Raw genomic sequence first — 14,889 nt, forward strand, 5'->3', positions numbered from 1 at the left:
AATAATCTTAGTCAAATATAATTGCACAACAAAGCACAGTATATTGTTAAATATCACTGTTGAAATATCATGTGAAATTTTATGCATGTTGTGATCTTAATTGATTGAATTCCGTTAGCCTGATGATTTATGCAAATCTCTCCCATTTGAGTAAACTGTGCTGTGTTGCATTATATTGTTATCTTATACATTCTGTCAAGGATGTACCCATTGTGAAAATTCATTCCCAAAACTGCAAGTTAATCTTCGTTGTAATAAGAAAATTCATGTCTCTTCATATTTATGATATGTCCACAGAAAAAAAACTCAAACGATGGAAAAAAAAGAGAGAGAAAAAAAGCCACATGTCAAAAGAAAAAAAAAGATTGGACAAAGCGGGCACAATTATTCCTATTTCTTAATTTTATCGAATCACAAAAAAAAAGTAAAGATGAAAAAACGACAACAAAGGAAAAAAAATTAAAAAAAAGAACCACTGATTCTTTAATACCAGATCGTCAATCATTCGCAATTGTAGTTCAATTGATTTGCTAATAATTGCAGCAATTTATTTTTTAGCATAAGTTTTCAATCACCCTACAGCGACAACTTATAGTAGGTCTTCCTGATCTTGAAGATTTTAGGTAGCTGCGAGTAAATATTCAATTTTTATGTGTTTGACATTGACTCGAAGAAGAAGAAGGTTTCTCGTTCAAAATATATTCTGTCGTTTAACCATGTCGATGATAAACGGTGAAAAAATTCATTTCATACGGAATGATTATTGATGTATCGATCTAGTGTTGTAATTTATTATCTCTGTACTTTAGGCACCATATATTTTTTATTACAAAATAAGTGTTCATCGTATAACTATAACGTGACAGCGAAAACTGATTAAAACAGCAATAAGAGCTGGATCAATAAGAATTATATTGTAACAATCAGTTCTTCATGTAAACATATAACATTGAATACTTATTTCTTTCCATTCCGTTTTTTTTTTTTTTTCCCCCCATTCTCACACCTTAGTAAGTTGGAATGATTTTCAAATGATCAGTTTTTTCCTTTAGTCGGTATCATAATTATCAATCCAGATAAGCTGTCATTTTGCCATTTATAGCTGAATGCACAAGTGATTTATCAAAATTTTCAAGTTTATCCTTGTCTTCGATTATTTAGTTATTTTTTTTCTCTTTCATTTTTTCTGAAATAGTTTAACATACAAGTAATATCTATTGGTCCAGATCATTTGTCTTACAGCGATTTGTAAAAATATAAAATACGAACTCATGTCACTCATGAAATAAAATATCTGTCATTAACTTCATCGTAATTCCAAATATTAAATAATTGTCAGGCACATAATTATTCAGGTATTGTTTTATGTATACAGTGAACGCCCACGTCGGTGACACCTTTTTCATATATTATACCTAAAAATGAGAGTGTGCTGGGAATCAAGTTTTTTTGAAAAAAAAAATAAAAAAAAAAAAACAAGATATCCATATGGTAATTTACGCACTGAAGTCTAAATGAAACAAGCAGATAAAATAAAAATGAAAAACAAATTCATTGAACTACAATCTGAATGAATAGAATTATATCTCATAGTTTATAACTAATAACGAGTTAATCAGTTCATTGACCAGTTTTGTATGCATTTGGCGAAAGAAGTTGCTTTAAAGTTCTTTTTAGTTGAAAATATAGTTTTTCAAAAGCAACACAGTTTCATGTCATTGCAACTTTGATTAAGTAGGAACGTTTTAAGGATAGATTTTTAATTTGATTTAAAGTTTAAAAAAAAGCGTTGAATACTACTTTGTAAGATGAGGATTGATCGCTATTACCGATATTTATACATAATGTACTTCCGAGTGCGTTTTGAGCACTAAAAAGTTCTGGTGTTCGTATTAGAGACCGAAAGTCTAATTAAACCCACATTACTCCCATGTCGCTAAGTATTTTGCAGGTGCGGTGCAGCATCACCTTCGATTCAGCGACAAAACACGTATTCATGAACAATTTTTATTTCTCACTAGGAAAGAAAAATAAGAAAAGAAAATAGATAAGAGGAAAAAATATGTTAAAAAATAAATGTAAGATGATTGAATGGACAAATAAAGAATCCTTATGCGTAATTTTGAGTAACTGAAATAATAACTTTGATAGTATTTTGGAATGAAAAGCAAAGAATGTATATGTGCGCAATCTGTATAAAATGCATATACATCCTGGCACATAAAATTTCTCCTGTTTATTGATTATATACAGTTTGATGATATTACAAATATCTAATAACTAAAGCATCAATTTTTGTTCATTTAGCTACGTAATTTCTTCTTGTAACGAAAAAAAAAATTGATGGCAGTGAGATAATTGCATGATTTGAATTGTACAGCATCTCAATTAGACGTATATCTGCATTATTGCTTAGAAATTTCCGGTGTCATTATGATTCGTTACGGATTATAAATAATACCTCTGCTTCTCTTCAAGACTGACTTTTATTTTTCTTACTCTCCTTTATGGATATGACGTAACGTTGCGCAACATTTAAAGGTGGGGAGTATCCGTCCGCATATGTTGCATCTTCGAATAGTACTTCGTACTCTTCAGTTGCGGTAGTCGGTAGCTGATTAACAACAGCCTTGTAGAAGCATGTCGTTTGGGGATAGAGCGCCATAACTTTAAAAGCAAAATGATACTGCATTATAGAGCTGGGAATACAACTGTTATAACCGTAGTGAGTTATACCACAAGCATATAATCATACCTATAGATCCTTTGGGAAATAATGCATGGGCATCGGTCTCCGGGTTTGCTCGCATCAGAGGCAAAGGGACAACACGACGCTTTGAAAGAACATGCCTATCTTTTTGTTCCTCATCTATGTCATCAACTTCATATTTACTCGTCGTTGGATTAAATTGAACGACTTCAGCAAGAATCCAATTCTCCTCTTCTTCAGATCCCTTTACCAGCGCGGCAACCATATCTCCCATCTCAAAAATATCATCAATATCTCATATGACGTAAATTGAAATATTTTACAAACTATTACCTTCGTACCTTTGCTATGTACGTAACTTCAGCTGGAATTGCGCCACATAGTGGCGGCGGTTTTGCTCCAGGTGACTTACCCACATATAGTGGTAGAGTTTGTGCAGAGCTCAACAACATTTTCATCAATGCACCTCGTCGTATCGTTTCCTTGTTTCCTGCATTACGCGCCTGTATAAAAACAAAGGTTTTAGTCATACTTTTCCAGCAATTGAAAAATTGGTAAACTGCATGAATAATATATTGCTAGCAAGCAGCTGTTTTCCAAGTGTTTCACGTAGGTATGTCCAAAGTATCTAGAGAGTATATTTTTGTCTGCAATGACATTATGGTGAATTAGAATCTGAATAATTTGGTGCCTCAGTTGTTCAAAAGAATGCAAAATTGTTACAAATAATTGGAAGGACTTTATCTATGATTATGGCAATACTCTATCTGAATTTTATATTTCCCCTTGGATTTTTGGACAATCCCTGGTTTTCTAAATTTAATAATCCGTTCCTTTCACATTAACATACTTGAATTCTACGCTCATTTCGAATTGCCCTAATTTCGTTGATTTTTGCCAGCGCTTTTCGTATCAGCTCCTCTTCTTGTTGAGCATCAGAGACAGCAGCGCTATATAAACTTTTTAATTTCTGTTGATAGTAAGGAGAGACTTTATCATCTGGTGTTATTTTGTCATGAGCCTTGGTGATATTATTTAAATTATGTTCAGATCGATTGCGTTCTTCTTCTATCTCAAATATTAAATTGTATATGTTCTTGAGCCGTTCCTGCAACATCCATTGTTATTCATATGATTTGAAACATTTGACAAAACTGATTTGAAATTATTTTGATGATGAGTTTGATTTTTGAATATGCTGCTGGTACCTGTATTTGATGTGCCGCTGCATCAGCTGTGAACGGCATCTTCGAAGGAGAGCTCCTGAAATGGTATTTGAGAAGTTCAGTGTTAAATTACCTTTTGATTTTAAAATAACCTAGATAGTCTGATGTAGATGGTTTAAGAAAGTGAAAACAAAACACTTTGAAACTGAAAAAACAAGGATTCTGTATGAAACGGTAGGTCTGGTAGAGTTTTTTTTCTTGCTTGAACCAAAAGCTATTCAATGCTATGAAGTCGCTATGTACTCTTTGTATTGTTTACATAAATATGACAAACTATATTTAGAGGTTAGAATAGTTAAAGTCAACCATAGCATTAAGAGCAACTGGAAGTGATTTTTATCACGTCACATGTAACTATGTGTCAGTTTGTTTGGAGCAATCAGTGACTGCTTTGCCTGAATCATGATCGACGTAAATGAATAATTGCATAGATTAGGAATAGCATATCTTCAGTCAACGTAACATATCCAAAGCCGTAACGATGTATAAACACACGTACATGAGCTGAAGTTACTTGGCGCAGATCTTTATGAAAATATTATTTCTCTCCGACTGAGTCATAACTTGAAAATTATGCTATAATTCCAGTGCACTAATAATTATATATCCATGAACAGATATTCACAACTTTAACTCAGCGCTGTTGTGGCGCGTGAATATTATGAATTGTGAGACGATTGGTAAATGAAAACCAAACAGGATGATGAAAGCAGCATTGCCGGCTGAGGCGTATGTTAAAATTACCGAACGAAATTTAGCATCACGACTATCTAATTGTCAGCCGGTCATACAGAAAGCAGTTTGGAGGTAAATTCAAATTTGAAAATGATCTTCGCGGACGAGTTTTACGTTTATTTTATGCAGTTTATTCGAATGACGACAATTTAGTGCAGTTTATTATAAGAATTCTTATGGCCTCATAGGTATGGAAACGAGAATTCATCAACTAATCCCCTTCACGGAGCGGTAATGTGATTAGATTTTAATTCAGTTCTTCTTGGAACCATTAACTGAAGAAAATAAAGACGGATACCTCTGGGTAAATTTTTGTGACTGGTTTTCGGTAAAAATTTTTATCATCCAACTGTCTCAGAACGGCAGCATTATTAGCTGACGTTAACTGGAAAATATATATTTAGTCAACGGCAGACCATCGAAGGGCTCAGCCGCTTGAGTCTTGAATCGGCAGGAAAGATAAAGTGCGTATTTCTTTCTGACATGTGAAAACTAAAATTATTATACATCATACATCATATCATCATACATCATACATCATACATAGCATTAAAGTTCAAAACCAAAGTTTGGATGTTCGGATCTTCGGATGTTCAGAAAGTGACGTCACTCAAAAATTTTTTTCTCTCGACGTCATCGATCTATATAGCCGAAAATCAGCTAGCCGAATTCCTCAGTCTGGAAATAACCGCGCAGTATAGCGGACGGGTGAGAATCGCGCTCCTCAGATTTCGAGTACCGGGTACTCAACTTCCGTGGTTCTCGACTTCCAGGTCAAGTGCTGCGTAGTTTCTGGGCTCCAGGTCCGCTACGTGTTGAAACTCGACTTCCGGGATCAGCGCTCCGTAGTTTCTGCGCTCCAGGTCCGCTACCTAGTGAAATTCAACTTCCGAGATCAGCGCTCCGTAGTTCCTGCGCTTCAGTCCCACTACCTGGTGAAACTCGACTTCCGGGACCAGCGCTTCGTAGTTTCTGGGCTCCAGGTCCGCTACCTGGTGAAACTCGACTTCCGGGACCAGCGCTCCGTAGTTTCTGCGCTCCAGGCCCGCTACCTGGTGAAACTCGACTTCCGGGACCAGCGCTCCGTAGTTTCTGCGCTCCAGGTCCGCCACGTGTTGAAACTCGACTTCCGGGACCAGCGCGCCGTAGTTCTGGCTCTCCAGGTCCGTGACCTGATGACTTTTGACATTCCGAACTAATATTCAAGTTTACAAGTTTGATAATTGAAAACGTCATATTTTGTGCTATCAACCCAAAATGCATGCTGCAGATAACATTTTGAATCGGTAAAAAAACCGAACAACCAGGATCAACAAATTGCAATTAATGAGTGGTTGGCATTGTATAGGTACATAGAAATACATAACAATAACGTCGTTCAATTGGAGCTAACATTGCTGTGCGTAGTGTTTCAAAACTGTCAACACTTAGCTGATTGTTCTGTGGTATTTTTTGACGAAATTTATTGTCTCAAAATCACAATACTTTGTACTTACATTCATCTGTAAACGTGATGTGTGGCATTATATAGAAATAATCTTACGGGCAGATTCGGCTTGTGTCACATGCAGAAAGACAGTGTTCATTCTGTATACTGTAAAGCAAATACCAGAATTTTTTGGGCAGCCATCGTGCCCCAGTCTCCCCTACAACTATGTTATCTGGTAAAACACTGACAACGAGGAAGCGAGCGCACGAGCACAAAAACCAGTTACAGTAGGCATCCGATCCCGAGCGAGCCCGAGCGGCGCGACGCTTCAATGGCCAGCTAATAACTTCGCCATTTTGCGACAATTGATGATAAGGAGATTTTTCTTGTACTGTCCGAATGTGAGTTAAAATACACTCGAAATTTTAAGAAGCTTCGTTAGTTATCTCCAATTGAAAAAAAATAGCCGACAATCAACGTTTCTCTTAAAAATTATCATATTTGATTGATTGAAAAAAAAAATGTACTTTTCTCGATCTTTCATACTGCAGCGTTTGAGGAACCCGGTTTCCACTTTAAACCGACATGGAAGATATTTTTTCTCCATTATCTGATTTTATTATTGACCTTTTTTCGGATTTACTTAAATATTTAGCTGTATAATTATTATTGATTGCTTCACTTGCACTTATCTACAATAATAGTACTAAATGAATAATTATAATCAAATACCTTCATGTAAACCAATAATAAAAAGCTATGTTACTATTTGTATACTCTCACTCTTGAACCTACCCCTGATCCTACTTCTATTCCTACTCCTACTCTTGATCCCACTCCTATTCCTACTCCTAATTCTGAGTATTAATATTATGGAATATATAGACTGCGTGTCGAGTTGAATCCCATACCAAAATGAACAATTCTTTTATTGTCATATTGTAGCCGATTATTGTAGATCATCTAGTATGTGTCCTAAAAAATTATAAAATTTATAGTATGCATCACGTATTAATCATAAATGTATCATACATATCAATGTCGTACATGGACCGCATATACATTTATACTTTTTGGTCTCTGCATCATTATTACTTCTGATCTATTTTTATTCATGATCTACTTATACATTCTTCTCTCGGGTACCTGTACCTTAATTGAATCACTGTTTTCCTACGACTTTTGAAAGATATTTGTTCTCATTATTAATTTCTTGTATCGCCTACAAGTCGGTGAGTACACAGAGGCCAAGTACTGGCTTGGGCTTACCGTTGCGTAGGATGTCTTACTCAGAAGGTGAATGCAGCCAGCATCATGTCGAAATCGGAAACTCTCTGATGTTCTGCAATAAGTTCTCAATTCTACCGTTGGAACATCTCACATAGCAATTTCCGGTTGTCACATCAAAGCCCATTAGAGCAACTGCCTTTATATTCTTCATCCAATGGTGAGGCTAACCCCTTTGCAGATTTGACGAAAATTTTCGCGATGTTGGAAAGTGCTGGAATCAATTCGTTCATGCACTATTCCAACGTGATTTTGCGACAGAAATCGATTAAGCGCAGTCCCAATACGCTGCGATTAACGCATCAAAAGTTACAACCAAAAAACGAGAACCTGTGGTTTCGACATTTTTCAGCACGTGCTTTTCGCTCGCCATTTCTCTCCTGTTGGTCCTACGCTCTGTTCGCTGCGATTTCTGAGTTCCTGAGATTCGAATTGGTCGAATAAGGGTCATTTAAATCGAATCTGAGACCAAAAGTTTTTTGCCCAAAAAAAAAGTAAGGCTAACCCCTTTGTATTTTTGGCGGAAATTTTCGCGATTTTGAAAAGTGCTTGAATCACCGCTTTGGCGCACTATATCGACGTAATTTTGCGAGAAAAATCGATTGGGCGCAGTAGGAATACGCTGCGATCAACGCATCAAAACTTACAGCCAAAAAACCAGGACCTGAATTTTCGACATTTTTCAGCAGGTGCTTTTCGCTCGCCATTTCTCTCCTGTTGGTCCTACGCTCTTTTCGCTGCGATTTCTGAGTTCCTGAGGGTCCAATTGGTCGGATAAGGGTCATTCGAATCGAATCTGAGACCGAAAGTTTTTTGCCCAAAAAAAAAGTAAGGCTAGACCCTTTGTATTTTTGGCGGAAATTTTCGCGATTTTGAAAAAGTCTGGAATCAATGCTTTGGCGCACTATATCGACGTAATTTTGCGAGAAAAATCGATTGGGCGCAGTAGGAATACGCTGCGATCAACGCATCAAAACTTACAGCCAAAAAACCAGGACCTGAATTTTCGACATTTTTCAGCAGGTGCTTTTCGCTCGCCATTTCTCTCCTGTTGGTCCTACGCTCTTTTCGCTGCGATTTCTGAGTTCCTGAGGGTCCAATTGGTCGGATAAGGGTCATTCAAATCGAATCTGAGACCGAAAGTTTTTTGCCCAAAAAAAAAGTAAGGCTAGACCCTTTGTATTTTTGGCGGAAATTTTCGCGATTTTGAAAAAGTCTGGAATCAATGCTTTGGCGCACTATATCGACGTAATTTTGCGAGAAAAATCGATTGGGCGCAGTAGGAATACGCTGCGATCAACGCATCAAAAGTTACAGCCAAAAAACCAGGACCTGAATTTTCGACATTTTTCAGCAGGTGCTTTTCGCTCGCCATTTCTCTCCTGTTGGTCCTACGCTCTTTTCGCTGCGATTTCTGAGTTCCTGAGGGTCCAATTGGTCGGATAAGGGTCATTCAAATCGAATCTGAGACCGAAAGTTTTTTGCCCAAAAAAAAAGTAAGGCTAACCCCTTTGTATTTTTGGCGGAAATTTTCGCGATTTTGAAAAGTGCTGGAATCAATGCTTTGGCGCACTATATCGACGTAATTTTGCGAGAAAAATCGATTGGGCGCAGTAGGAATACGCTGCGATCAACGCATCAAAAGTTACAGCCAAAAAACCAGGACCTGAATTTTCGACATTTTTCAGCAGGTGCTTTTCGCTCGCCATTTCTCTCCTGTTGGTCCTACGCTCTTTTCGCTGCGATTTCTGAGTTCCTGAGGGTCCAATTGGTCGGATAAGGGTCATTCAAATCGAATCTGAGACCGAAGGTTTTTTGCCCAAAAAAAAAGTAAGGCTAACCCCTTTGTATTTTTGGCGGAAATTTTCGCGATTTTGAAAAGTGCTGGAATCAATGCTTTGGCGCACTATATCGACGTAATTTTGCGAGAAAAATCGATTGGGCGCAGTAGGAATACGCTGCGATCAACGCATCAAAAGTTACAGCCAAAAAACCAGGACCTGAATTTTCGACATTTTTCAGCAGGTGCTTTTCGCTCGCCATTTCTCTCCTGTTGGTCCTACGCTCTTTTCGCTGCGATTTCTGAGTTCCTGAGGGTCCGATTGGTCGGATGAGGGTCATTTAAATCAAATCTGAGACCGAAAGTTTTTTGCCCAAAAAAAAAGTAAGGCTAACCCCTTTGTATTTTTGGCGGAAATTTTCGCGATTTTGAAAAAGTCTGGAATCAATGCTTTGGCGCACTATATCGACGTAATTTTGCGAGAAAAATCGATTGGGCGCAGTAGGAATACGCTGCGATCAACGCATCAAAAGTTACAGCCAAAAAACCAGGACCTGAATTTTCGACATTTTTCAGCAGGTGCTTTTCGCTCGCCATTTCTCTCCTGTTGGTCCTACGCTCTTTTCGCTGCGATTTCTGAGTTCCTGAGGGTCCGATTGGTCGGATGAGGGTCATTTAAATCAAATCTGAGAACGAAAGTTTTTTGCCCAAAAAAAAAGTAAGGCTAACCCCTTTGTATTTTTGGCGGAAATTTTCGCGATTTTGAAAAAGTCTGGAATCAATGCTTTGGCGCACTATATCGACGTAATTTTGCGAGCAAAATCGATTGGGCGCAGTAGGAATACGCTGCGATCAACGCATCAAAAGTTACAGCCAAAAAACCAGGACCTGAATTTTCGACATTTTTCAGCAGGTGCTTTTCGCTCGCCATTTCTCTCCTGTTGGTCCTACGCTCTTTTCGCTGCGATTTCTGAGTTCCTGAGGGTCCAATTGGTCGGATAAGGGTCATTCAAATCGAATCTGAGACCGAAGGTTTTTTGCCCAAAAAAAAAGTAAGGCTAACCCCTTTGTATTTTTGGCGGAAATTTTCGCGATTTTGAAAAGTGCTGGAATCAATGCTTTGGCGCACTATATCGACGTAATTTTGCGGGAAAAATCGATTGGGCGCAGTAGGAATACGCTGCGATCAACGCATCAAAAGTTACAGCCAAAAAACCAGGACCTGAATTTTCGACATTTTTCAGCAGGTGCTTTTCGCTCGCCATTTCTCTCCTGTTGGTCCTACGCTCTTTTCGCTGCGATTTCTGAGTTTCTGAGGGTCCAATTGGTCGGATAAGGGTCATTCAAATCGAATCTGAGACCGAAGGTTTTTTGCCCCAAAAAAAAGTAAGGCTAACCCCTTTGTATTTTTGGCGGAAATTTTCGCGATTTTGAAAAGTGCTGGAATCACCGCTTTGGCGCACTATATCGACGTAATTTTGCGGGAAAAATCGATTGGGCGCAGTAGGAATACGCTGCGATCAACGCATCAAAACTTACAGCCAAAAAACCAGGACCTGAATTTTCGACATTTTTCGGCTGGTGCTTTTCGCTCGCCATTTCTCTCCTGTTGGTCCTACGCTCTGTTCGCTGCGATTTCTGAGTTCCTGAGATCCGAATTGGTCGAATAAGGGTCATTTAAATCGAATCTGAGACCAAAAGTTTTTTGCCCAAAAAAAAAGTAAGGCTAACCCCTTTGTATTTTTGGCGGATATTTTCGCGATTTTGAAAAGTGCTGGAATCACCGCTTTGGCGCACTATATCGACGTAATTTTGCGAGAAAAATCGATTGCGCGCAGTAGGAATACGCTGCGATCAACGCATCAAAAGTTACAGCCAAAAAACCAGGACCTGAATTTTCGACATTTTTCAGCAGGTGCTTTTCGCTCGCCATTTCTCTCCTGTTGGTCCTACGCTCTTTTCGCTGCGATTTCTGAGTTCCTGAGGGTCCAATTGGTCGGATAAGGGTCATTTAAATCGACTCTGAGACCGAAAGTTTTTTGCCCAAAAAAAAAGTAAGGCTAACCCCTTTGTATTTTTGGCGGAAATTTTCGCGATTTTGAAAAGTGCTGGAATCAATGCTTAGGCGCACTATATCGACGTAATTTTGCGAGAAAAATCGATTGGGTGCAGTAGGAATACGCTGCGATCAACGCATCAAAAGTTACAGCCGAAAAACCAGGACCTGAATTTTCGACATTTTTCAGCAGGTGCTTTTCGCTCGCGATTTCTCTCCTGTTGGTCCTACGCTCTTTTCGCTGCGATTTCTGAGTTCCTGAGGGTCCAATTGGTCGGATAAGGGTCATTCAAATCGAATCTGAGACAGAAGGTTTTTTGCCCAAAAAAAAAGTAAGGCTAACCCCTTTGTATTTTTGGCGGAAATTTTCGCGATTTTGAAAAGTGCTGGAATCAATGCTTTGGCGCACTATATCGACGTAATTTTGCGAGAAAAATCGATTGGGCGCAGTAGGAATACGCTGCGATCAACGCATCAAAAGTTACAGCCAAAAAACCAGGACCTGAATTTTCGACATTTTTCAGCAGGTGCTTTTCGCTCGCCATTTCCCTCCTGTTGGTCCTACGCTCTTTTCGCTGCGATTTCTGAGTTCCTGAGGGTCCAATTGGTCGGATAAGGGTCATTCAAATCGAATCTGAGACCGAAGGTTTTTTACCCAAAAAAAAAGTAAGGCTAACCCCTTTGTATTTTTGGCGGAAATTTTCGCGATTTTGAAAAGTGCTGGAATCAATGCTTTGGCGCACTATATCGACGTAATTTTGCGAGAAAAATCGATTGGGCGCAGTAGGAATACGCTGCGATCAACGCATCAAAAGTTACAGCCGAAAAACCAGGACCTGAATTTTCGACATTTTTCAGCAGGTGCTTTTCGCTCGCCATTTCTCTCCTGTTGGTCCTACGCTCTTTTTGCTGCGATTTCTGAGTTCCTGAGGGTCCAATTGGTCGGATAAGGGTCATTCAAATCGAATCTGAGACCGAAAGTTTTTTGCCCAAAAAAAAAGTAAGGCTAACCCCTTTGTATTTTTGGCGGAAGTTTTCGCGATTTTGAAAAGTGCTGGAATCAGTGCTTTGGCGCACTATATCGACGTAATTTTGCGAGAAAAATCGATTAAGCGCAGTAGGAATACGCTGCGATCAACGCATCAAAAGTTACAGCCAAAAAACCAGGACCTGAATTTTCGACATTTTTCAGCAGGTGCTTTTTCGCTAGTCATTACCTCGTTCACCTCTGACCACTTTAGGTTATACCTTGAATAGTTATAACTATTTCCAGTATGTAAACGCATCGAAAATATTGTGTAAAGAATAATGTAAATAAATAATCAATTAACAATATAAATAATTTTACTTGCGCATTCATGTCTACTCAATTAGTCCTAGCGCGAAAAATGAATTGCAATAATTTATTGTAAACACGACAAGTTCGAAAAATGTTAGATACAATGTAATTACAATTGCCATTAAATATTATAAAAATGTTAAACTCAATGATCACAAATCCTCGTCTTCCTCGTCCACCTAGTACTCCTCGTCTTTCTCATCCTCCACCTCCGACCACTTCCAACCACCGCCAACCACTTCCAACAACCACCGATAACCACCTTGGGTATACCTGCAATGGTAATAAATATTTTCAGTATAAGAACACATCAAAACTATTGTGTAAGGATTTATACAATTTTTTTATTGACACATTTCACCACGAAGATTATGAGAAAATCATACACGATCATAGAAATTTTATTAGCGCATTAATAGCTACTGATTTGGGCTTGCGTGAAAAGGGAATTGAAAACATTTATTGTAAACATGACAAGTTCAAAAAATTTTAGATGAAATATAATTACAATTGTCTTTAAATATTACAAAAATGTTATGCTTACTGTGAAGAAATCGTCGTCATCCTCGACCACCATATTCTCCTTGTCTTCCTCGTCCTCCCCCTACACGTCCCACTTTTGTCCCGGAAGTCAAATTTCACCAGGTCGCGGACCTGGAGCCCAGAATCTACGCAGCGCTTGACCTGGAAGTCAAGTTTCACCAGGTAGCGGACCTGGAGTCCAGAAACTACGGCCGCTTGTCCTGGGCCTCGAGTTGCACCAGGAAGCGGCCCCGGAGCGCAGTATCCAGGAGGTAGAGAACCCGATACTTGAAATCTGCGGAGCGTGATTCTCATCCGTCCACTTTACTGCGTGGTTGTTTCCAGACTGAGGAATTCGGCTAGCTGATTGTTGATTACTATAGATCGGTGACGTCGACAGAAAAAAAATTTTGGGTGACGTCATTTTCTGAACATCCAAACTTTGGTTTCGAACTTTAATACTATGTATAATGACGTATGATGTATGATGATGTATGACGTATAATGTATGATGATATGATATGATTCTTTCCATTCAATCGAAGTTTGTGAAATATGTTGTTACGAATCCATTCAGACGCTATATCGAAGCAATCCACGAGAAGTATCGATTACGGCTAGTATAAGCTCGCAGCGAAAAGCGGATCGGACGTTTCAGCCGAAAGACTGATTTGTTTCGTATTTCCTGATTTTCCAAAAACTGATTACGATCTGTATTTCATAATAACCTATCAATGCTTGGTACAACTACTGAATTTACATGTCCCTTTATTTTGCATCATTGGACACAAAATGAGTATATTATTATTCGTTAATTTTTCCGGCCAATAAGCGTAATAATGGCTTTTTTAAGAATGTTTTAGCATTATGTGTAGAATTTGGTGTCATTTACATCTCCAACATGCGAAGGCTAAATACGCCATAGTTACTGTTTGTACAGTTTGTTAATCAGGGCGGACAATTGAATTCAAGTGAAGTACAATAAAGTTGGAGTTTTTTACTAATTACATACCTGCTGTCTTATTTCATATACTGTACATGATTGTAAACTAAAAATGGTCTTACTTCAGTCGCACAAGGTCTTGGATTTTTACTTTGGCCTCGTCGACTTACTCCGATCCGCCTTGAAAGTGTCAAAACGCAAGCACCAGAGTACGGCGAGTTGCCATCCGTGATATTTTCAGGCGTCGATGAATTCGAAATGTGTCAACTGTGGAAACCGTACAATTTAGGTAATCAAGTATAATATCCAATTCTAAGCGTCAAAAAGTTCTTGAAAAGACTTCTTTCCGCAGTGCAATTACGTCTCTATTCCGATATCTGAATTCCAGGAACGTGTTTCCAGTCTAATTCTTCATAAGCTTCACAAATATGAAACTCCATGAAACTTCTATTAAGTTCCACAATTTCATCATGCCGTAATTTTTTGTTCACAGCAAATCGTCCCATTTCGTAAATTCTATAATAGTAGAAGATACGGCTGAAGATTTTGCCTGAAGATACGGTTGGATATTGTAATATGATTTATTATACATCAAACGTAGTTTCATTTTTTATACCGCTCACGGTAAGTTCTATCTTCACGGTGCCGTGATTCTGCAATTCACTTTTCAGTATGGCGGTAATTTATCGAAAATTACTCTGTTTCAATGGAAAACTCAATCAGGCTTGGCCACACATGTGAATAGCTCACAGACCGCGACGTTGCAGCTACACGGAGCCGGCGAGATGTGTAGTTGTGAGTCAACGCAGCCTGCATAGAGCATAATGAACAAGATCCCTACTCCTTGGATAGCCACCTTTCT

At 38.5% G+C, this 14,889-nt stretch overlaps 1 protein-coding gene across 3 annotated transcripts; it reads right to left on the reverse strand.

Moving 5' to 3' along the window:
* Positions 1-564: 564 nt before the first annotated feature.
* Positions 565-4,590, reverse strand: LOC124296922 (SAGA-associated factor 29). 3 transcript variants are annotated; one of them, XM_046747487.1, is made up of 6 exons: positions 4,436-4,590; positions 3,919-3,973; positions 3,561-3,818; positions 3,052-3,213; positions 2,756-2,984; positions 565-2,667 (listed from the first exon to the last, which is right to left on the reverse strand). In XM_046747487.1, coding segments are annotated over exons 1-6 (900 nt in total). In that variant the 5' UTR covers positions 4,438-4,590; the 3' UTR covers positions 565-2,473. The 3 variants fall into 3 exon arrangements, with proteins under 3 accessions (XP_046603443.1, XP_046603357.1, XP_046603528.1); XM_046747401.1 differs by lacking the exon at positions 4,436-4,590 and adding an exon at positions 4,243-4,381; XM_046747572.1 differs by lacking the exons at positions 3,561-3,818; positions 4,436-4,590 and adding an exon at positions 4,243-4,381.
* Between the last annotated feature and the right edge of the window lie 10,299 nt (positions 4,591-14,889).

The sequence above is a fragment of the Neodiprion virginianus genome, chromosome 1 (genome assembly GCF_021901495.1).
Source record: "Neodiprion virginianus isolate iyNeoVirg1 chromosome 1, iyNeoVirg1.1, whole genome shotgun sequence".
NCBI classification, from domain to species: domain Eukaryota; kingdom Metazoa; phylum Arthropoda; class Insecta; order Hymenoptera; family Diprionidae; genus Neodiprion; species Neodiprion virginianus.